Source organism: Polyergus mexicanus, unplaced genomic scaffold, assembly GCF_030449975.1.
Source record: "Polyergus mexicanus isolate NDT 795.1 unplaced genomic scaffold, iyPolMexi1.0 SCAF_23, whole genome shotgun sequence".
Lineage (NCBI taxonomy): Eukaryota > Metazoa > Arthropoda > Insecta > Hymenoptera > Formicidae > Polyergus > Polyergus mexicanus.
This window is the reverse complement of record NW_027223343.1, coordinates 4308273-4332364: the sequence shown is the minus strand read 5'-3', so window position 1 is coordinate 4332364 and position 24092 is coordinate 4308273. Positions and strand designations below refer to the sequence as shown.

The window sequence follows — 24092 nt, the reverse complement described above, 5'->3', positions numbered from 1 at the left end:
ATAAAAGCTTGAAAGTCGTAACACCAAATTCTTTCCATATTTTCTACTTTCAATTTCTTCTTACAATAAATAAAGGTACTTTAAAGAATATTCTTCCGTCAGAATTATAGTTCGAAATTTAAAGAGAATAGTCATACATATATAAGATTATATGTTCCTTTGAATTCTTTAATAAATAGTTGCTTTTAATTTTTGTAGAAAAATAACGAGTGTACAAGCAAAATAATATCATGAATGAAAAAGAAAAAAAGAAAACAGCGTGCTCTTCTCCTGCAAAAATATTCGCATATAAGTAATACACCGTTCGTCGGTGAAAATACATCGAGAAACGGATCGCAAATTATAGACTTCGCTGCGCTTTTCTTTCGTGTCATGCAAGAGAATCCTCATATGACCTGATTTAAGTAACCCTATTTTAAAAACTTCCTCCGCTTAATTTCGCTCTAAAAACGAACCTTACGCCTTGGAAATTTTGGCAAGCTACTCCGGCATGAGAGTCGACGAGCTTTTGGCTTCTTCCATCTCAACCCCCGCCACCCTGATCGAACCACTACTAACGCCCTTCTTCAGGATGTGCGCCCCAGTTTTCGCGGCAAACAATATTTTTCTTCTTGCGCCCCCGCGTCGCCTCGTGTTCCCCATTCCGTTTCCAGGAAATCACATTTATCTTGACATTAGCCAGAGCCGTCCAGCGAAGAGACCAGAGAATCCCGACCTTGTTCCCACTAGGTGCACTTGTTTATTTCACCTTTTTTCCATGTCATGTTCTGTCATTCGTATTTGCGCTGTATTAAGTGATCTTATCTCATGATATCGACAAGGAGGAAGGATTAAAGGAGCTCTTATGTACATATTACGTCGCAATAAGATTATCTCCTTTAATGTCTTTTATGTAAAAATATCTCCTTTAATATATCTTTTATGTAAAAATAAAGAGAGGAATTTTTTTATCTATATATCTTAAAACCTTGCAAAAAAATAAGTTTTCAATAAGTGGATACTTATATTATGTTAATTAACTTATATTTTACTCGTGCAAGTCATTGCAATACGTCGTCACAATTGAAAGTCTTCTTAGAAGTCATCAAGAGAAATAAAAGTGGATATTTTTCAAAAGTTCCATATTAAGATAATTCTAGTTTCGCAACCATAAGAATCCCTCGAAACTTCTATTCGACTAACTTCGAGTCCAATAATTCTATCTCCATCTATGTCTAAATTTTAGTTTCGATGCCGAATAAGTCCTCTCACCGATTCTCTAGAACCATGAAATCGAGCGTTTAAGACCTGAATAAATCAAGAAAATTAAAGGCGTGTCGATTAAGTCAATCGAAACCTGATAGAAACGCTTTCAAAGAAATTCGTGCCGTTCTTTCCTCACAAACGATGCGTTCCATCCTAAATTTTTCTCTTCAAGAATCAATTCAATTTGTGTATTTTATTTAACTGAATATTTAAATTGAATTTTAATACACTTTAAATATTTCAAGTTTTAAAAGAATAGCGCAACAATCAAGGGATTTGTCAACAATCTATCTTTTTTCAACTAAAATTTTACACGATTATTGTGACGCGATTTATGTGACGATAATTCTACGCGGGTATTAAAACATCGCGAAAAATGATAATCTGTTTTATGAAAAATCGATTTTAAATTTATCAATCGAGCTATCACAATGAAAAGCGGCGGCCGTGCCGAGTCATCCTACAAACGTCCACATACACGACACATTCGCGCAATTTATGTCATGTCTTTAAAAATTTTAACACTTTAATGCGAGCCAAAAGAAAATCGATATTAGAAATTATCGCTTTGTCTAATCTACTATGCCCCAAATACTGAAAAATCACCCTCAAATACCACGAATGCTCGCAAAGGCTTAATGATTATAAATCATCTCGTCGCGATCATTAACCCAGTTTAAGTGACGGCCTTCATAGCAATTGCGTCGCGCGCTATTTCTGCTATGCCGTCGCCAAGAAGATTTTTGTCACGCGTCTCTTCCTAGGCGATTCCTCTCGCGCGCGCGAAATAATGGCGCATTAGCACAGCACGTCGATAAATTCCTGGCTCGTGCGATATGTCAGTATAACGAACCGATACGAGCACGATACGGTCCGGACCCGGGCACATCCGAAAAGAAAAATCACCCAGACTCTCCACGAGCGCACATAACGCGTATTAAAGCGCGTGTCCGCTTCCGCACCCCATCGCAAAACGGTCCTTAATCGGTCGAGAGTCCACGGATCGTTAATAAACTCCTCTCCACCGGCTCGTATTTTCCGGGTAGGCAGGACCTCGAGACAAAATGGGTTAAGTGCACAACGCGAAGACAGAATAGGGAATTACAGAACAAAGGCGGGAGAGTGAGAGAAACTCCCAATGACGATGTCTCGAACAATCGGGGAATCACTTCTGGCGAGCGACGTTCTTTATGTCAGGGTCAATGTCCGAGCTTAATCGAACGAGTTTATATATGTGTATAATGAAGAATCAGCCCTTTACGTCAATTATTTGGAGATGTAATTATTAAGACAGAACAGATGTATTTATATCTTTCGAACAAATTATTTCAATTCTTAACAAATACTTCAAAAACTATTGGGTAATAAAATTTATTCGACTTCTGACGAAATTTAGGAAAACATCGTGTTTATCGCATTTTGCACTACACTTGCTGGCAAATCCGCATTATAAAGGCAGAAAGAAGTTTAAAAGGATAAAGAGAAATATTACATCAGACACGTCTTTCACACAACACGCATATATATCAAACAGCGCAAACATATCCTTTTTCTTTTTTCGTAATATTCTTAAATTCTGTTGTCATCGCAACACTGCAATAATGTTGGAAAAATTCTGCTGCTTTTGTTATAAAGTAGTAAAATACTTTTATGTGCTTAAATTGAATAGTATATTCACTTCAATTACAGATTTGCACAATTAAGATCTTTTTCATATATAATATGGTTCCAGTATAAAAACTACACGTGCGCATATTTTTGTAAAGCCGACAAATACGAATCAGATAATAAAATTTCAATTTGATTCTATAATATATATATATATATATATATATATATCTTTTTTTCTTATGTGTATTTTTAATATAGTTAATTTTTCTTATGATGTTTCCATTAACCTAATATAATATTAGTATCTGATTTTTAAACATAAAAATCATTTCACAATTATTAATTAAATAAATATATTTAGCTGAAATTTTAAATTTGAAATAAAAGAATGTTCTAATATTTCAAAATAGAAAAATTTTATGTAGAAATTTATATTAAAATTTTATAAAAGCGTAATGTTTTTTGTGTAATTTAAAAAAAATGGGCAAGTGTTTTTTTTTTATACCACCAACGTGAATAAATCTTCATTAAAATGAAATAGAACTCGTCGCGTACCCATTCTTTTTTATTTTGCGCAGAGCGCCATTGCGACCCATTTCTCTTATGGCAACAACTTTTTAGCGGTTTTCAAACTTTTAGAATCAAGCACTTTATATCGCGACACCGTTAGGTCACGCCACTTTATTTCACATTGTTTTCTGTCTCGTCGATCAACCGATGAAAATGCTTGCATACAAAAATAATAGCAATCTGTTTTGCGTTTTTTAAGAAAAACTTGGTCGCCAATGGGCGTTATTGTTAATGGAAAATGTCGGGACCGGCTTATTTATAAGTAACTTGCCATCCGGTCGTGCCTATATCATTCTGTCTTCTTTTTTTATGGTCCATGATCCTTATATAGGTCAATGGATGCGGTAATGTCTTCTAAAGGCATCTTCCGCCGATGTGTGAGAAATCCTATACAAAAGGAAAGGAAGAAAAGCACCCTCTATTATTCGAAAGAAACAAAAATGAAAGCCATTGTCCATTTTGTATTTAAATTTTGTCAACAAATAAATCGAGATAAACGCATGTAATGAATCGGTACGCTAATTCTATATATCCAAATACGCGTTATAATAATCTTATAATATCGTTTAAGTAAATTCATTTCTAGAAATTAACGATACCGCATGAATTTTTTTAATTAGACATAAATAACCAAAATTTTAAAAATCGGGGGCTCTCTCTCTCTCTAAAATGATAAAACTATTCATTGTATTTCGTTTACCATGTTCTTTGTATAATATAACGATATTATTGAGTGCCTAGATTATTTGCCGGATATTTTATGTTATTCTTATTTGTGCGGCGATAATATTTTTTGATAGCTTGCGTCTTTACAATTTTCTTATACTCGAGGTTCTTATATCTAGTTATTGGATATTGTTCAATTTTCAAACCGCTATTGATTTTCTTGGGATGTATGATAGAGGAAAAATAAAATTTCGATAAATAAGTTGTAGACTTAAACCAAATAAAAACATTATTGTTTAAGAAAACTAATCTACTGTGTCTTTTTAATGCACTGCTGTGAAACTTCTCTTTAAGTAAGATTTTCGGAAAATGCCCCAAAAAAATACAAAAATCAGAAAAGATCTTATTTGTCTTATAATCTATAAATAATTAACAAAATTTAAAAAGTTTTCAATTGTGCAGTGTGCAATATATATTCTACATCCATCATATAAAATTATTGTTACTTTATAAATTTTTCTTAGAACTCTTTTAAGAACTTTTAAGCATTATAGTAGGAGTAGCAATCATTTACTTCAATCGAATCATCGCGGGGCGTTATAGCTGAGTGCAAAGTTACCGATCGTATATCAAAAAGAGCGTTCGATAGTTTCAAATGGCCACTTTGTTCTAATAAAAACGTACACAATTGTGTATTACTATACTGTTAAAGTAATATAACCAGGTCCGCGATGATAAACTAAAGACAAAAAGCAACTTTTAATGCAATACTGGAATATAATAATGATGCTAATTCCGAGATTCTGAGGAACCTACTATCTGGGAATCAATACGATTTTAATATGATTTATATATAAGAAAACTTGCTCATAGAGCTAAAAATTTAATGCTTAAATACGATTTAAATTTTAATGACTAGTATCAATAATTGAAATCTTCGATTTAAATGAAAAAGTATACAAGAAATTAAAATGCGACGTTGGATAATATCCAGGTCACGACGTCGAATCTAACAGATCATTTGAAATTCGCGGAGATATCATACGGTCACCGAGCAGCCAAAAGATTCTAAAACCGTCTTCAATTTCTTCATCCTATTTTGTTCGTTTTTTACCTTACGCTGCTCCTACTTATCGCGGAATAACGAGGTGGAACGAATCAAATGAGAAATCAAATAAGTTCGAGACTTCATACTGAATTCGCAGATTTCCACATCAAGGATTATCCCGATGATGATTACTTCCCTCCCCGTCTGCCCTTTTTCTTCATCTACTCGATTCTATTCATTAACGCTTCATTTTCAATACTACTTTATCCGTTTTACCTCCGTGGCTTTTCATGATATTATATATCTTACAGATAAAAAGCACATCTTATATATATCATCCTATTCGAAAGTCAGAATAGTTACAAAATTATTTTATTATTAGTTGCTAAAAAGAAAGATATAAAAAATGTAAAACATGTTGAAATTAATAAACAATTATTATTTTTCAATTCTTTTAATTCATGATCAATTAGAAAATGTTTTTTTTTTTTTTTCAATTAATCATTATTAGAACATAGATATTTAAAATAATTTTTTGTCATTAACAATATTCTTTAACCACATTTTTCGCCCTTTCAGATTTTGAAAGCAATATTTTTATTCAAGGTATATACGTAACTGTTTTATCCTATGTAATATAGATAAAAGAATCGCTTAAGAGATTTTCGTTGAGAGAGAATCTATCTATAAAGTATTACGATGCTCAGAAGCACGTTTTAATATACTAGAAAAAAATCGTGTTATGCAACACTTATAATAGTAGTTCGATTATATACGTTGTATCATTCTCAAAATATATTTTCGAATGCGTTCTCGAAACACACAAGTTGAACTTATTCTCAAAAGTGCCCAATATATTGAAACTATTAATTAGTTTAAATCATACATAAACTATATTAATTTACGATATACATAATTTTATCTGAGAAATCATTAAGTATATAAAATGTTTTCTAGCAGCAGAGCATTTCAAGATAACAATGCGATTTCTAGTTTTATTGACAAATGGAAAATACCGGAAGTCTCTTTTACATATTATGGTACATATTTTTTGTAGCGCAAAAAAATAGATTTTTGTAAGAAGATTATACTTGTGGGAGATGTTATAATCCTTCTTGTGTCAGAGATGCCGGTTCCCGTATTCGCGGTGGGAAAGCATTTTCCACTTAAAATCTCTTTTCCTAGATGTGGCCTGCGCCGTAACTAACAGCTATGATGTCTTTCAGAACGGCGTTTATGAGACTTTATTTATTTTTCCTCGCGCATTTGTCAGTAAAAGAGAGAGAGGGAGGGAAGGAGGGAAATTCTCGACAGTAAATTCACGCGTAACCATCTAGACTCTAGTGGTGTGATAAGAGCGGATGCATACGAGCCGCCGTCGGCTTACTTCCGTCACAATGAAGCAAGAAAAAAAAAGAACAAGCGCTGGAGTCCTTTATTAATTCCACCTACTCTTCACACCACGATCTTCGTCGTTTACTTGTAATTTAAGCACAATTTACACGAAAGTATCTCATAAGTCTCGCCGACACGAATATTTATCCGGAAATTTGCGGGAGATTTCAATGGAAATGCTTTTTGTCGAAAAAACAGGAAATAATTCACGATGATGCAGCGATAAAAAAAACTTTCGATAGAGGCAAACATTCACAAAAGATTTTAAGAAAGAAAACGATATCTCTGGCAATATTTATCATATACGAGGTCTGATCAAAAAGCATCCAACTTTTGTATCTTCTTAGTTGTCTCTGATTACATATCATCGAGTTTTTGACCAAATTTAATGCAGATTCTTTGCTAAACACGTTTGATTATTTTAGCTGGAAACACGAAATGCGACGGACACTGAATATACGTGCATATACGTGCGAATCACGGTTGTCTAACAGCAATTGAAGAGCTACACGATGTGGCAAAAAATCATGCATGTACAGCATCCAAGATTGCATGCTACGCTAGTCCCGTCATCGGACTGCAGCTGGTTGACGCAAACAATAAAGTCGGATTTTTAATCAAACTTATTTACGAATAAATTTTTTCTCGAAAATTTACCTGTATTACATTCACGTTGCTATATTATAAGTACGCCCATTATAGCCCCTTAATCCGAATGCCTTTTTGATAAGTAAAACATCTTGTATAATCTTATATGCTGTATATGCAGTTTTTGCTTATCTTTATCACTGAAATTATTTCATCAAAGCAGATTTTATTTTTGCCAAAAAGACATGTATACTTCTCCGCATACGTACTAGAAATTCCAAATATAATAAACAGCAGAAAAAGAAAAAAAGTGAAAAAGTGAGACAGAAATCATCGTGGGTGCGTGTAATCATTGTTCGCTATTGAATGAACTGAATAGCGCAAGATTTAATCGCTCATATACTAACGATATAACCTCTCGTGGAGAGATTCGCGTTGAAGAGGAGATTGAATGTTATTCTCATTAAATATACGATCATCATTAACGTGAATTTAATTACCGACTATAATTATTTGCGCGGACATTCTCGATGGAACGGTTAAACATGCTATATATAATGCATCAACTACATGTAACTATATGATACATCCGATAATTAGATTATATTTGTAAAGTTTGCAAATATATACAAAGTAACAATGTCAATCTGACTAACGTAATTAAAGCTTTTTTACATACAAATATCATTTTTATTCGCAAAGTTTTTATTAAATAATATTTGTGTTAAAATATATTGTTGATTTGAATTAATGTCATATGTGTCGTGTAATGCAATTGTATAATGCACATTTTTAAAAATAATTTTTTCAGAATGGCTGTTTAAGAAATTTAGATAATTGTACAAACACTTCCATATATAATCATTTTCATAGATAATCTCTTTAATGTGTATATCCGCATATCGTGAATTGCTATGAAATTGTAGCACCATGCATACGACAGAAACAATGTCCGCATTGTTGTAAATGCGCACATTTTGCGAATGGCACGTGGAGAGATATGTAAATTTTACGGTGCATTTTATGCCTCGCCATCTCCTGCGACAATAGGATTATTCGTAGAATCATGAACCGTGTTAAAAGCTTGCTTATTTCGTAATTATTCATCTAGAGCTGCAAATCTTAATTACTCTTACATATGTTTCTTTTTATGCAGTTACGACAATGTGTAAGTAGACGTATGTATATATAATTACAAAAATATATAGCACCTCTTATTCTTTATATAAATGTTATAAAAAAGAATTAAAACGTATTTTTATTTTCCAGATAAATAAATGGATTAATATATTTTCTAGCTAACTAATTCTAACTACTAATTTGATTAATCAATTTGAACATTTTGCAGCATACTAATTTGAGGAAAGAAATAAAAAAAATATCAAACACATTTTCTAATATCCTATCGTCCTTTTATTTAATATCGTATCCGCGTTGCTTTGAAATTACTGCAATGTATAGAAACATTCGATAATCTTATAGATTATATTGCAGTAAACATCGTCAATTCTTTCCCTTCGACGGATTTCATTTTCTTTGTATGAAATTCAAAATATCTTCCAACTTTTTTTCGAAATTGCTATGCAACGACGATAGATAATCTCAATGTCTCCGGAAACTCGTAAATTTAAAATTCCATAACATCGAAATACAGATCATCGATAAAGTGGAGCTTTATAACGATGGAATGAAAAACGCTTGATACGAAATACGCTATGTGATATTAGTATCGAGATCTTGAAATTTATGTTGTTTCGAAGTCATATGTTTTCTATCGGAAATAGATGAAATAGTCCGCTTAAGTACATAATCTAAAATAAAATTTCTAATAAAAAAAAAATACATTTTTAAAAATCTAACTTATTGAAAGTTTAACAAACTGTCAGCTTGGCAAGAATAGTCATAGATATATAGACGAGATAGGTTAAAAAGAACACCAGGATTTTCCACTCGCTAAAGTTAGGACGATAAATCGAACCGGAATGCTAATACTTCGATCGAATAGTTTATCTCACGCTTCGCCTCTCCGCCACCAGTATGATATGCTAATAGCTCGGACGGCATTTTCGTCTGGATTCTTGTCTTCTTCACCTCCACCTTTTCTCCGGGATTCTGTATATCTTGCGATCCTCTACACTAATCCATTCAACTTTTCTAGACAGAGAAAACGCAGGATACTAGTAATGAATAAGAAATTCTTCAAGCCACTTAAAATATTACATAATTATTATTGTATTTTTATATAATAAACAAAAGTCTGTAAATCTGCATATTTAATAATATTTTAAAATGTATGTATGCAATGAATGTATTCAATATTACTTATATATAATTTTTAAACGATTCAATATATACAGAAGTCAAAGAACTATACTCCTTCAGTATGAAAGTATCTCGACTACTACTATTGTATCCTCCTGATCGATTTTGCCGGATGTTGAGAGAATCATACTATTACCGATTTAAGTCATACTTGTCTAGGCATTAACGTCATAATCCCGAAACTTGTAAAGAGAACCAATATATAGTGCCGTATAGAAAGTAATGCGAAAGAGAACTGAGTGAGAAGGCAAGAGAAAAGCGGAGGAAGGAAGTGGAAATGGACGAATCCAGCTAAACGAGCAGATTCGTAATCCCTTTACTGCCACCAGACGAGAGGCTTTGATGCTGACGAGCTTAGCGCTTAGCGACTTCCGTAACCGTGTCAAGCCGGTCTAAAAGACGAGTCAAGCCTGAGACGCGTTGGCAAGTCTTTTCTGCGTTAAGAGCCATTCGTCCGGATCTTTTTTGACATTACATCTGCCTTCGAGATTAATAATTCCGAGACTACGATGTGACGCATTCGTAGCATGACTAAAAAAAAAATCACGCTTTTCTTGCGTTAGTTTAATCCTCGTTATCATAGATGCAACTTTTCAAAAATATAAGCGTTGCTTCCAATTCTTAATATCCTTTAACTTTTCCTTCTCTGAAAATATTATTTTATCTCATTATAAGCAAAAAGCTTAACCAATGACTAAAACGATCCTTTTATCTCGCATTAGAACAGCACTAATTAACACAATATTTTATTAAATAAACGCTATTATCTGATTTGACTTCTCTTGCAATAATCTGAGAAATTCCGCGAAAGTTCTCAAGACTAGTGTTAGTGAGCTTTTAAGAAAATATCGATAATGTGGGGCCGTTACTTTTCCGAACGATTGCATCGGAGAATATCGAAGAACAGGTCGTTATAGATTTAGGACATCAACAGTGACCGTAAGAGACGCATACTTAAAACTTATTTATGGAATGAATTTTGAACTTTAATAAGGTTATTTGCAAGGCCGTAACAATATTAAACTTCCTAACATTTTTATATTAGAAAGTAGAGGATTTAAAAGATTTTTTTTTTTTTTTCATTTTCTGTGCTCAAAGTTTAATATGAAGAGAAAATAGTCTTGTTTAATCTTTCGTTCAAATTTTGCTCACGGTATAATCATCGTAATTAAACATAAGCATCACACAAAGTCTGAAAGTCGACGGTAATCAAGCCAACGTTAAAACTCAACTTTCCATTTTAAAATTTATTAGCCGAAAGAGTAATTAAGAAGATGAGTTCCATCGTCTGAGAAGGATGTTTAATGAAGAATGAAACGTCGCTATCTCATTAAAAATAGATTTCTTTGTTTCATTTAACTTTGATATTCTATGACAAAATTTAAATCATTCTTATCATAACATAAATCAAAATTTATGTATTTATTATGTTAGATGCTATTGTGTTTGTTCTAAAGATGAAATAAGTTTTCCGCTTATGCAATACAAACTGCAAACAGTATCTTAAAGATATCTAAAGAATGTCTTGGAATCTTGGAACATATTTTAGATGCTTCTTCACTTTTATTATAGGTATTTGTATTGTCTGGGTATTCAGTGCAAATAAAGAGAGCGGTTGCCTGCTTACTCTCTCCTTTATCGTATAAGTAGGTTTATCGAGAGGAGAGCTATATTTAAATTTCCATCTAAACAAGGTGAGCGCACTACGAAAGAAGATGTCTTATATATTTCAGCTTGTTGCCCACGAGAGACGATTGTCGACTTCGGCCTCGCGAACAATGGCCGCAATGAGTTTAGGTTTCATCGTCATGGTCACACCGTGGACAATTCAGGAAGTCGTTGTAGCCTGCACCGGAAGCAAGCCACCACCGTTCCTCGACTTCTTGGCCACGTGGCTGGCTCTCTCCAACAGCTTTTGGAATCCTTTCCTCTATTGGCTGCTCAACAATCATTTCCGCCGAATTTCGCGGGAGCTTCTTTACACTAAGGTAAGCATAAACGCTTATGCATACATTTTGGATCAATTATTATTTACGATAATACCATGGTATTTATTTTAATGATAAGCAAGAATACATACAAAATAAATTTGTATGTTTAAAAAACATATAAAATACATAGAATTTGTATATTTAAAAAACATACAAATCTTAATAGGAAAATGAGTTAACAAAGCTAATTTTATTTTGAGAAAGGCAAAGTTTTAAATTAGATTGAGTTTTGAAATTAAACTTCATTTACTTTCTAATATATAAAAAATAAAGATAAGCTTTATATTTCTGGTCCAATTGCAGAATAATTAAATTTACATGGTTTCTCCTTTTTTGTGCTTGTCCCAAAAAACTAGCTCGTCCGGTTTTTGCAAATTACACACTAGACTGTTATAGTCGTAGCAAACACTATTTTACACGTGTGAAAGTTCGCATAAATCTCGTTACGAGCGGGAGCATGTTTTCAAACATTCATTAAAGGCCAGTCCGATGCACTAGGCAAATGAGAAACAATTCTTTCTTTCTGTCCCATGCAATAAAAGATCACACCTTCTGCTTCGTAAAATAAATCGCAAATTACAACAACAATTTAAATCTTTTTTGTATAGCAAAATATATAGTTATCTTCGTCGAAGATTATTAATAAAAATTATATATATCAGAAAATATAAAATTTCCTCTTGTATATTCTGTATTTTATAATTCAAATGAATTTAAATATACCTTTAAGTGCAAAAAATCGCAAATATATTCTACTCCGTGCAAAAAAATAGGAAATTTATACGATTAGGAAAACTTGATAGATTTGCAAGGCGAACGTGGTATTTCCTTTTGTTTACCATTTCCTTTTTCTCCGTTCGTTTTATCTTTTTGTTACATCACGATTGCGCGTCGTCTTTCTTCCGATTTTACGCTCCACTCCCTTTATTCCGCGAAATCAATCGTACACCCGGCGTTGCTACAGAATCAGTAAATTTTTCGAGGAGGATGGCGGACTCTCCTCACCGACGAACGAATGAAGACGAACGGCTTAACATGATCCCTCTTGGCCCCACTGGACTAAACAGGGTACCTGTCGGGAAAAAAGATTTATCCGGTGCAAAACGCGTTACGCAACGCGCCCGATGTTCTCTCCACGACGAATCCAGCATCGCGGTCGGCTGTCCCTTCTTCTTCGCTGAATTTTGTTTTCGGATTCAGCAGAATCGAGGGGAAAAGATCGTACGTCGCACACATACAATTCAGTCCGGCGGCCACATAGATCTTGGCGTTTCGACTTTACAGGCCATGAATTCCGAAAAGCTCGTCGGCGTGCAGTAAATCTTTAATCGCAGCGTGAAGTGCACCGCGGCATCCTCTCTCTTATATTCGCCGGATGTGAAGCTACATGCGAGCAAAATGTACGCGTATAGAGCTTTCGGTATTCCTTTACAACTGGCTCGCGCCACCATTCGATTGATAGCCGATAAACGAGTTTGAATCTGTTCGAGATAAACGCTGCCACTGCTGGTGTATCAAGTGAAATAGACGTTCGCCCGCTGTTTTTGTGAAAAATGGAAACCGATTGGCGGATTATTGGAATTGCGCAATTGCCAGGTGGCAATTAAACCCGTATTCGAGTTTCAATTTTGAAATTGTTCGTCAAACGCTAATTAATTTTTCGCATGTTAAATGTGCAAATGATTTTATATCAAAGACATATACGTTATAAAATGAATTATAGAGATTTGCGAAGAATTTAAAATTTACTTTTACGCAGCTACTAAATTTTTTGACAGCAGATGATAATATAATGTATGCGTTAACGTTTTGATAAAACGATGGATCACCCCGGCTTATGGGAATCACTTTGCATAAATACGAATACGCTCTTAACAGTGCAAGTATTCAGGGGATCATATGCCGGATATTGCGCTTGAATCTTGCTTTTTACTGGCTTAGATATTGCCCATGAAATTTATATAAGACGATTTCACGCGAGGAATGTACTCTAAAACGAATTGCAAATATCGTAGAATTTTTTACGTTTGGAATAATGGGACGAAATGCATCTTTGTTATTATAATAATTCGTTTAATAATGTATATAAATGCTTATAAATATGCGTTAATCAACTAACATAATCAATTAGATATAAAATATTAAAAATGTTTTCCAACGGTTATTATGAATTTTATTATTATTTATAAAAATACTTTCGCTTATAGAAGAAGTTATAATGTAAACGGAATTTATGAAAAAAGATATATTCCGTAACATATTGAATAAAACGCGTAATTGTGAGAGTAATTGTTTAAATGTAAGTTTTAAGTAATAGACATTAGAGCTAAATGACTGACATTTTATTTTTATTGACGGTAGAATAACTCTTTATTTCATAACAATTTGTCTGAATAGACAAATATATATCTGACAAATTGTATTCCTCGAGGATCGATATTGCATTCCAAGTATCCTGTTTCGGAGCATCACGTGCTCACAAAGTTTATAAAAGCGTACCGATATACGCATCACTCGTAATTAAAACTACTTTACATTTATATGATAAGCAAGCGTATGAATATAAAGTGATACTATATTCGATTATCAGGAAGGCCTCGAGATAATGTCGTGATTATTTATTACCCCGTTCTCACGGGAAATAATCTTGACTTCGCACAGGTAATCAATAAAGCTTACAAAATCCGACCCTACTTGGATTGATTTATTGTATGCAAGCTGACAGGCATTCTTCTACCATCGATGCAACGTGACCGTTATGATTGATACTTTGGACAAGTTTAACTTTCTTTTTAATATGCAGATTCTGTGCAGATCTAAGCCATTAGGAACGAAGCAACATTGCTGCGCGACCAGCACCGGTGGCTTGGATGTTTGCAGCATCGCCGGTGTCGACCTATCAGGTATGCTAAACAGATGTCATATCGCATTAAAAGCGAAGTCAGTCAATCGGGAACATTTCTCTACGTTAAATTTCGCATATATTGATATGCAGAACAGGCTCAATAGAGATTAATATTTGAACGGCAGAAATGTATATATTGGAGTTCAGATATGCCTTTACGCAGCCAGAATTTCCAAATAAATTCACAATTTACTCTCACACGCATATATGATTTCTTGCCAACAAAAAAATGTAATCTAAATAAAAGATAATATATCTTAACCATATATGATTTCCATCTTTGCGTTCATCTATTGTGTTAATTATAATAAACTCAATCCGTTTACATTGATGATTTCATACCGACAGCGATGGGATTAACATAATCAGTATTTTGCATTAATTAAACGGAGGCAAATCAGCCTTTTGACAGCATCCATTATCAAAATTAACTGCATTCTCGCGCTCTATGTGACATCCATAAACGGAAATTTAATGCGAGCGCTAGTAATAATCAATGTCATCGCACACACGTAAACGCGAACTGTGCCGTAATCATGCTTGAAAGAGCATGTAACATAACAGACTTACAGCTGCTGCTATTGAATACGCTGCAACATTTTCCACATTATGATCTATACATACTGCGAAACATACAAACTATCAATCATTCTTTTATCATCATTTAATTTTCGTTTCCGCGTATTCTTTTACACACATATTCTCTTTGGATTATTTAACATTGAAAATAGATTGGCTAAAATATCAGGGATGATATTTTATAGCCAAAAGATTATATCAAAATTAGAATAAAAATAAAGATAAGAAGTTTCAATAAGATTATTCAGCTAAATTTTTATCAGTTCCGCATTAATTTTGAACATCGCAAGAGATATATTTTCAATCTTCAGCTACGTCAAAAAAAAAGAAAAAATATAAAATATTATTGTATATAAAACAAATCGTTTTTTAAAGTCCCTAATACATTTTATTTTTTAATCAGCATAAATGTATTTAAAGAATAAACATAATGTTCTCTTAACAAAATTTTATCTTGAAATACTTTTGCGGAATCATATCCTGACAATATTATAAAATCGTATCGGGCAATATGTTGTGATATCTAATTATCGGCAAATCAAAACAAAATATACGAAAGCCAAATAAAAAAGCAAATTAGTTGTACATTCGTAATTACATACTTGTTTTCAAATTTACTGTCGAACGTAATGTAAACGAATGAATTTCACGCTATGCGGAAGTAATTAGTAATTATATTTAATAGTTAATATGTGTGATCGTTAATGTTAACGTAAACGTATCTTCCAAAATCCGTAAATTTTTCTTTTCAGGTTTGGAGCGTTGCTCAATGGAACGGTGCTCAATGGCGCGTTGTTCCTCGTTATCGTTAGCGAATACGCCGCCACCACTCCCTTGGGAGACCGGACACATGGCACACGGCGACGTAGCATCCACGTGAGGTGCGCCACATAAATATATGCCTTTGTTATATTATTCATTATCGGTTCTGCTATTCTTTACTCTAATATTATACGAGATCCGTTGCCATCGCATTAAAATTGAAAATGAGATCCTCTGACCAATTTTCAAATAATTTTTCATTAACGGAAATATGTGCATATGCATCAAAAAGTTATTCTTTAATAATTTTAATAATTTAACAATTTAAATATTATATACTTTGATTTATTAAACTTTCCTATATAATGTGAAAAAATTTTACAAATATCTTAACGGAACTGCATAGAATATACCCTATAATTGATTTATTTTCCTATATTTGCGAGAATCAAGTCATTTTCCTAATCACTTCTCATCAGGTTAATTGCTGATATTAAATATCTATGGCGATTTCCAGCCAAAGATGCCGCCACGCAGACGGAGGATTACGGATCTCCGGACGACGCCAGTTAGTACAGCGTGGCGGCAAGCCGGCAACCGACTATGCTCCAACAATTATGGGCACAATATCAGTCGTCTGCATCTCTACATCCGCGGGACAACGCTGCACCCTCGCTGGCACGAGGGAGATTTTCGCGCGTTGCGACAGTCGGGCTGGGCCAGTATCATCGATACGGTCGACGGCATCATTTCGAGTACGCGCGCTTCAGGAGCCTGCCAGATCTCGTTCGAGATCTAGAACCGGTAAAGCACTAATTGCGAATCATAATATCGAATCAGGATACTATTGCACCGTTGTCGCATCACGATTCGCATAAGAAGGCTCGATCTCACCGCGCCCTCGTCGTTATAATTGCGAATTTCACGCTCCGAAACGAGAGCATACGTGAAGCGTGTGTCGACACACAGCGATTAGTTTTCGTCGCGCGACAAGATCGATTACGGAAATTAATTACGGCACCGACGGGGATACTAATCGCGCTGCTTTCGACGATGTACATGGAGATGTTTAATCATGACGGAGCGCTCTGTGAGTGTTAACGTCATTCGCGCCCGCATTTACCTCGTTCTCCGCGATTAATTATTAACGCGTGAGTGTTCATACTACAAACGGTGCGCTCAGGCGTATAATTGATCTTCCTTCTACGACTAACTTTTTTTTTACGATTTTTCAAAATATAAAATGATTGTTTGAAAATACAGATCCTAAATCCACAGTACTTCTCTCGACACTTCTTGATTAATTTAACTGAATCTTTCTGAAAGAAATTTTATTTTATTTTGAACATCTTATAATGCAACAGGACTGGCGATGCAGTCGGATTTTAAATGACGTAAAATCGCGTGTCGAATAGATAAAATAAAATTCAAAGGAAGATATATTTTAACATCTAATTGTTTGCTCAAGAGCTCATTGGTATACGACCAATAATTCCTTACATCCACGTCATAGACATTGTTGTTATATAAACTTCATGAAAAAAGTCCGACAAAGAAATGCATGAAAAGAGTGCAAATATCCGAGATCACTCTTTTAATATCGTAGAGTTTTTTATTATAAACGAACAAAGAGAACGCGCACACGATATAATGACAATGTTCCTGCATTTTTATTAAAAAAATATTTAATTCAATGTTCTTACGCTTTCTGTAAAAAATCTTGTATCGCAACTAGAAACAAATTATCAACGTTTCCTAGGAAGTTCCTTCCAATAATGGTATTATAAGGCGATTTAATTACCATATTTTTGTTTAGCATAATGGAAATGAGACAATATGGAAAGTCTGGTAATTTTAATTATGACAAATAAATGAATCCTGAATTAATTATAATATGGCTTTCTACGCATTTGAATGGAAAATACAAGTCCATGGGCTTTTGTTCGGATTATTAAAAAATATATGGAAAATATTAAACTGATGTAAAAGGTGTGCGAAAAATTTGCATAAAGTTTTTCTCAATTTCTTTTTCAATTTTATATTAAATAAAATAAAAAATTCGGATCTTTCTAACAAGAAAATCATTGAAGAATTTCTTTTCATATAAAAAAAGTATATTAAAGCAAGTGTTTAAACTTGCTAAATTATTACAGAAATAATTTTGTTTTTAACTTTGACAGATGTGATAATCCTTTTGCACCAGTGTAATATAATTGTAGAATTAAGAAATTTTTAAATACGAAAATATATAGAAGACTAGTATAAAACTACATTTATCGAAAGATTCATCGGAATATCCAAGAAACGGCAATAGTATTTCTCCTTTAAACGAGAAATACGGAATCAATGCCGTACATGTTTTAGCGTTATGCGTTAGCGGAATATAATCTTCTTGTATATAAGAAGAAATTATCTTCCACTGACATTAGGGGGAAATAGGCATTTTATCCAGAGAAATGATAAAAAGTGGAACTTCTGACGAAACCAACTGACACATCATCTTTATGATCCTTTTTTATTGTTTTTATAAATCCATTTTTATGATCATTTTTAATATCCGATTTCTCTGTTTTTATATTTTAATATGTGTAAAATATAATTAAACTTTCAATTTATAATTAAAAATGCTACGCACATCTCTGACGCGAGACGGTTCATACTTGTATAAAAAGTGATATATTTTATTACTAAAATTCTCTATTTTAAAATTCTCTATTATAAATTAGTTTTTTTCTTTAAAAATCTTGTTTTTTTTTTTTTGCTTTTCATTTGCTATTTAAATAATATATTTGTGCCTCCATATCTCAGGAATACGTATTACATTTGCATAAATAAATTTATTTTATATGTTTTACGATGTTAAGTCTTTTTTTAGATACTGTAAATATTATGTACAATTTAAATTTTTGTTACATATTCAAATATTCTCTAATAATATGTGAATCTCTATGCTAACTATGATAAATAGAACAAATTTTTCATAAACTTATGTGTCAAATTTTGCGATACATTTCTCGATAAAACGAAAATAGATGCTGTTACTAAGTACTTATATGTATCTCTGAAATAATAAAATCCGTCTACTTTATTCACTTAAATTAATATGTAGCGGCCTGGTGGTTCATTATTTATTTTCAAACTGTTGATAATTAAGAACACTGTGTGCTTCAGCATGGCAACACGGGCCTCTTTGAAGTATTTGCTTTGAGAATTTTATCCCACCTTGTTCAAGATCTCAATAAGAGGTTTCTTATTAAGAGTACTTCCTATGTGTTTGCATATGAGAAGAGATGATCGGAACATTTAATTGATTAAGAATACACACATATACACGAGCAATTGAAGAATTTGCAAGCGATTATATACTCCTTACATGTGTCAAAAAAGAATCATGTTACTTCGAGAATGATATAATTATAAAAATATAACAAATAATAAAAATCAATAATATTGTAAAGAAAAGTATTCATCTAAACATCTAAAGGATTATAATTCGGGAATACTCAAATTTATTCCAAGTTCTTCCATAACTTTTTAACGGTATAGAAAATAAATATTTCCTCGCTCACATGTTTATAAGTCGTTTCCTCGCTTTTCTTATGTTTGTTTTATATTACTTGTGCGAAATATTAATGCAGGAAATTTAAATTGTGTGCCGAATTAAATGAGAGGAATTAGTTATATCGCGGTAATTATGTCTCACACATAAAGTTTTACAAGCTGTATTCTACGATATTCTTAAAAATAGAGAGAAAATTCTTTTTTTCGTATTTTAGAACTCGCTGGATTTCTTTGTAAACATTTTAATGCGTCGAGGAAAAAAGGTTTCTAACGCAGCTGTACGTACATATATTTTCGAGATGTATCGTATTATTAAAATCGCACAAATTGTTTTTACGATGTCGAGAATCGTCACTGAAATCTCTCAACGTGATAAAACTCAAATGCAACCTTAGCAATAGCGTTACAAAACAATATAAAAAAATTAGAAAGAAGCATCATCTCGCTCTTCTAGGCATAGCAAGCCGATGCGGAGGCTCGATCTGAAAGGACAGTAAAAATAAAACACTGCCTGCAAATAATTCACCATCGATACAAGACGGTTCATTGTCCGCGATGATGTCGCGATTCACGTTAGTTTGTATCGAATCGAATGCGAATCGTATCTGTATTTAATAATTCGATATATAGCGCGATTATTACTCATATATAGATAGAATTTTAAAGTAAGAATATTAGTCGAAAGCAAAACGATGATTAGTTAGATATTATTGAATAATCTCACGAGACTTTTAATAATCACACCACCGAACGAATGCCTTAATCGCGCGGGGAATCTTTTATAAATCGGCAGTATAGACTGAAAAAGAGAAACAAATATTGTACATACTCTGCAAAAGACAGCTAGTGTCAATCGGTTTAATTTGGCTATTTCTTGCAGAGTAAATAGGAATTGAACGCTATAATTTATTTATATAAGTACAATAGTTGCGCGTTTTATATTGGTATTTAAATTATCATTAGACCGTTTACTATTGCTATTATAGAATAGATCATCGCAAAATAAAGTCTCAATTCTTTTTAGAGATGCGTTAAATTATTGTCCTGTAAATAATTTATTGAAGAATAGGGACATGATATATATTACCCTATAATAAATCTTAATTACCAACTTAGCAATAATAATAATTATTTAAAAAGATGTTTTCACAGGACAGTAGTTATGATAAATTCTTCAGCGTGTAAAAAAACAGACGTGCAGGAATATGAGTATAATATATGTACATGAATGTAAATCGCGCACAAAGCGATATTAGCCGTATGTATATTTGCAATAAAAATCTACTTATCTGCTATGTATTGTTTTCTATAATAATAAAAAGATTGTTAACAGCAAGCCAAGTGAAAATTGATCGCTGGTCGATAACTTTATTCTTGAGTCAATTGAAGTAAGAGAAAAATTTTTTTTTAAATTTAATTACTTGATTAATTAATCATTTGCCTCAACAAAATTTCTAGATCATCGAATAAATTACGTTATGATAAGAAAACAGCATTACGTTTCACGAATAAGAATTTTTACTTGCCGGAAATTCTTTTATTGTCCTTGTGTATTTTAACAAAATTTTCCTTGGCATTTATATTAAAATGTTTGATATGATATTCTTATTTCATATTATTGCAAATAATTGTAAATGACTGTAACGCCAAATAGTGTATATATCTATAATATGACATATATTTGTCAATAAATCATTAATTCGTACGATAAAAATATTATTGCCATTTATTTTCAACGTATTCTTGTCCGAATAGTCAAATCGAATGATTTAAGTATAAACAAAAGCCATAATATATGAAATATATTTGTTAGTAATGATGTATTCTCTGCACAATTTTCGAAATGTATTATGTGTGTAATATCGCGGAATATTATTAAAGTCTGGAATATTCGTGCAGTAAAAATTTCAAATTTGGCAAAAATATCTAACACAATAATATTATAATATAAAATTTTCACAAAAAAAAAATAGCAATATGTGTCAAAAATGAAAATTACATTTCTTAAGATATATATATATACAGTATATGTATTTTTTGTGATTAAAAAAAATCAGATTTGAATATTTAAAATCCAAAAGCATTCTATTCACAACCCGCGCGATATTCTTACTCATATACATGCATATATATAAATTTAAAAATCTTTTACATTTGCAATTTACTTAAAAAATTCAAATACTGTAGCTTTTTTAACATCAATTAATTTCGCAAAAGTATTGTATATATGATGCATAATCAATTAAATAGATTATAACTTATTATAAATTTACTCACACTATGATTGCCGTTGCCCGACTGACCCTCATTCTTTTCTCTTATTCATTCCTTGTTGCTTTTTTGCGCGAAATGTCCTTTGTCTCGCACTCATGACACACTCAATCAATTAACAATTGTGCAGATTAATTTTAATTATTTTAAATAACGAAATAGCGTTTTCCGAGAGATACACAAATTGCTACTTACTCGCTTGAAGCTCGCCGCGTGAATGACGATACACGACGCGCCCGCATGTATATAAATAACAGCGTCGCAAGGCCAAGGTCGCGAACACAGTCGAATATTTTTGTTGCCGCTACAAGAAATATTTTACATACTATAATATAATAGGTTGATGCAAAGTTCATTTATGCGTGTAATATTCTCTCTCTTTTTAATTACTTGTATATTTTTTACTTATTAATGAACGGTTGATGTATCGCGACTTTCGTTACTTTGATTATCGCGAAAACACGATTAATTACAATTGCACATGCATCAAATTAATCCGACAATCGTGCGGCACTTTAAATGGCATTCTCGACATTAATGAATGATTAATAATCATGCACGACACGAAGCATCGTTAATTCTAATAATTGCAAAAAAAAAATAATCGCGTTTCAAAGTATAATTAATTGGAAAAGTTGCTGAATAAAATATTTCACACACATGAATCTTGTGTAATGCATTAATAAATGATGCGTAGCGTTGAAAATTACTCCGTAATCGATAAACCATTACATTGTATATTCAATCTTCATATAGCGTGTTATTTGCTTGATTTTTTAAATTAATTTTTATCAAGTTAATAATTAATAACCGGATAATATATCACGACTTTTTTCTCGTCATTAACCTCATTCAATTCTGTAATTTGTGTGTTATAGCGCACTATCAATATAGGAATAATAATTGATAAATTATGTTTAAATCTGCACAAAATTATGTATATCTCGTCGTAATATTTTTCGAAATACAAAGTGCCAAACGCGATAATTCCCTACGAACGATTAAAGATCATCATTAGTGCGATTAATAAATTCTTACGAAAATAACGGCTTCGTAAGCGTATCAAGACGATTTATTAAACCAGATATATTTCACGTAATTTATATGTATATTTATTTCATATAGGGATTCAAACGACACGCAATCTGGGAAAATAGAAACTAACTGCGTATTTCCTTGCGATCTTTTCGGATGAAAAATATTTCTTTAACAATGCTTTCCGTTCGTATGTACATATTCCGCTTTGAATGTTTCGCTGATTTAAACTAATTCTAATTTATCGTTCACTCGCGAGAGCGCGCAATATACGCGCGAATTATAAAATCAAATAATCAAAGTAACGAAAGTCGCGATACATCAACCGTTCATTAATAAGTAAAAAATATACAAGTAATTAAAAAGAGAGAGAATATTACACGCATAAATGAACTTTGCGTCAACCTATTATGTTATAGTATGTAAAATATTTCTTGTAGCGGCAACAAAAATATTCGACTGTGTTCGCGACCTTGGCCTTGCGACGCTGTTATTTATATATACGCGGGCGCGTCGTGTGTCGTCATTCACGCGGCGAGCTTCAAGCGAGTAAGTAGCAATTTGTGTATCTCTCGGAAAACGCTATTTCGTTATTTAAAATAATTAAAATTAATCTGCACAATTGTTAATTTGCGTGACTCGTAAGTATATTGAGACGACGCTATTCAATCAAGTATCGAAGCAAATATTTCGCGTCTATTTTAAATCGAATTGAAGCGTGGTAACATACGAATCGTAATACATTAGAGTAATCCGTAGAATATTTAAAATAACGGTTATATTCTGTGGGAGATTTACCGTCTAATAATAATAGGTATATCTGACGAAATATGTTGCGTGTTTCTTTCAATGTAATAAAGTCTATATCGCGTTCAATTAATATCGGGAATGCCGTTTAAGTATCGCGCGATTGTAATTAAACGTGTTTTCGCGAGTGAGTGTCGCATAAATACCAAGCAGAGGAAATATGAAAAGGACACGCAAATGCTAAGGAGATCAGCAAACTATAACATTATTATTGCGCATCTTGTGTGTCGGTGAGTTCGAAATTATTTTTTATTTTTTATTCTCGTAAATAAAATATAGGAAGTAAAATATGAATCTGTAAGAGTTATATCATATATAATATGTAATATCTCATAGATCCATTGTCTCGGAATGGGCTAAAAATAAAATATATATAATGGACAGTTTCATATATATTATATTTTATTTCTTATATATCTCTTTAGTGTGGCGATTGCAATAAAATACAGATTGCTCAATGTAGCCGAGGTAATGAGCACTGTTCAATGTGCTACAATATAAAGAAGCGGCTTAAATACTTGGTAATTTAGTACATTTTGCATTTTTTTAGATCAACTAATCAAAATACGTTTCACTAATAATTGTCTTATGTACTATTTACATACTTTTTCATCCAACAAATAGAATCTAACATTAAAATTGATTATGTTTCGTAAATTCTTTTTTGTGGTAACGTTAATATTATTATGAAACGATTTTCCATATTTCAATTATAAGCTCGTTTTTTATAAAATCC

General features: G+C 32.5%; 1 protein-coding gene across 1 annotated transcript in view; it reads left to right on the top strand.

Moving 5' to 3' along the window:
* LOC138942528 (trace amine-associated receptor 9) overlaps window positions 1-17623 on the top strand; it is a 58496-nt gene extending 40873 nt beyond the window's left edge. Inside the window, exons 9-12 of the mRNA XM_070312787.1 lie at window positions 11179-11433; window positions 14240-14339; window positions 15673-15801; window positions 16200-17623. Coding sequence (XP_070168888.1) covers window positions 11179-11433; window positions 14240-14339; window positions 15673-15800 — 483 coding nt within the window. The 3' untranslated portion in view covers window position 15801; window positions 16200-17623. The remainder of the gene's footprint in view (window positions 1-11178; window positions 11434-14239; window positions 14340-15672; window positions 15802-16199) is intronic.
* The last annotated feature ends 6469 nt before the right edge of the window (window positions 17624-24092 follow it).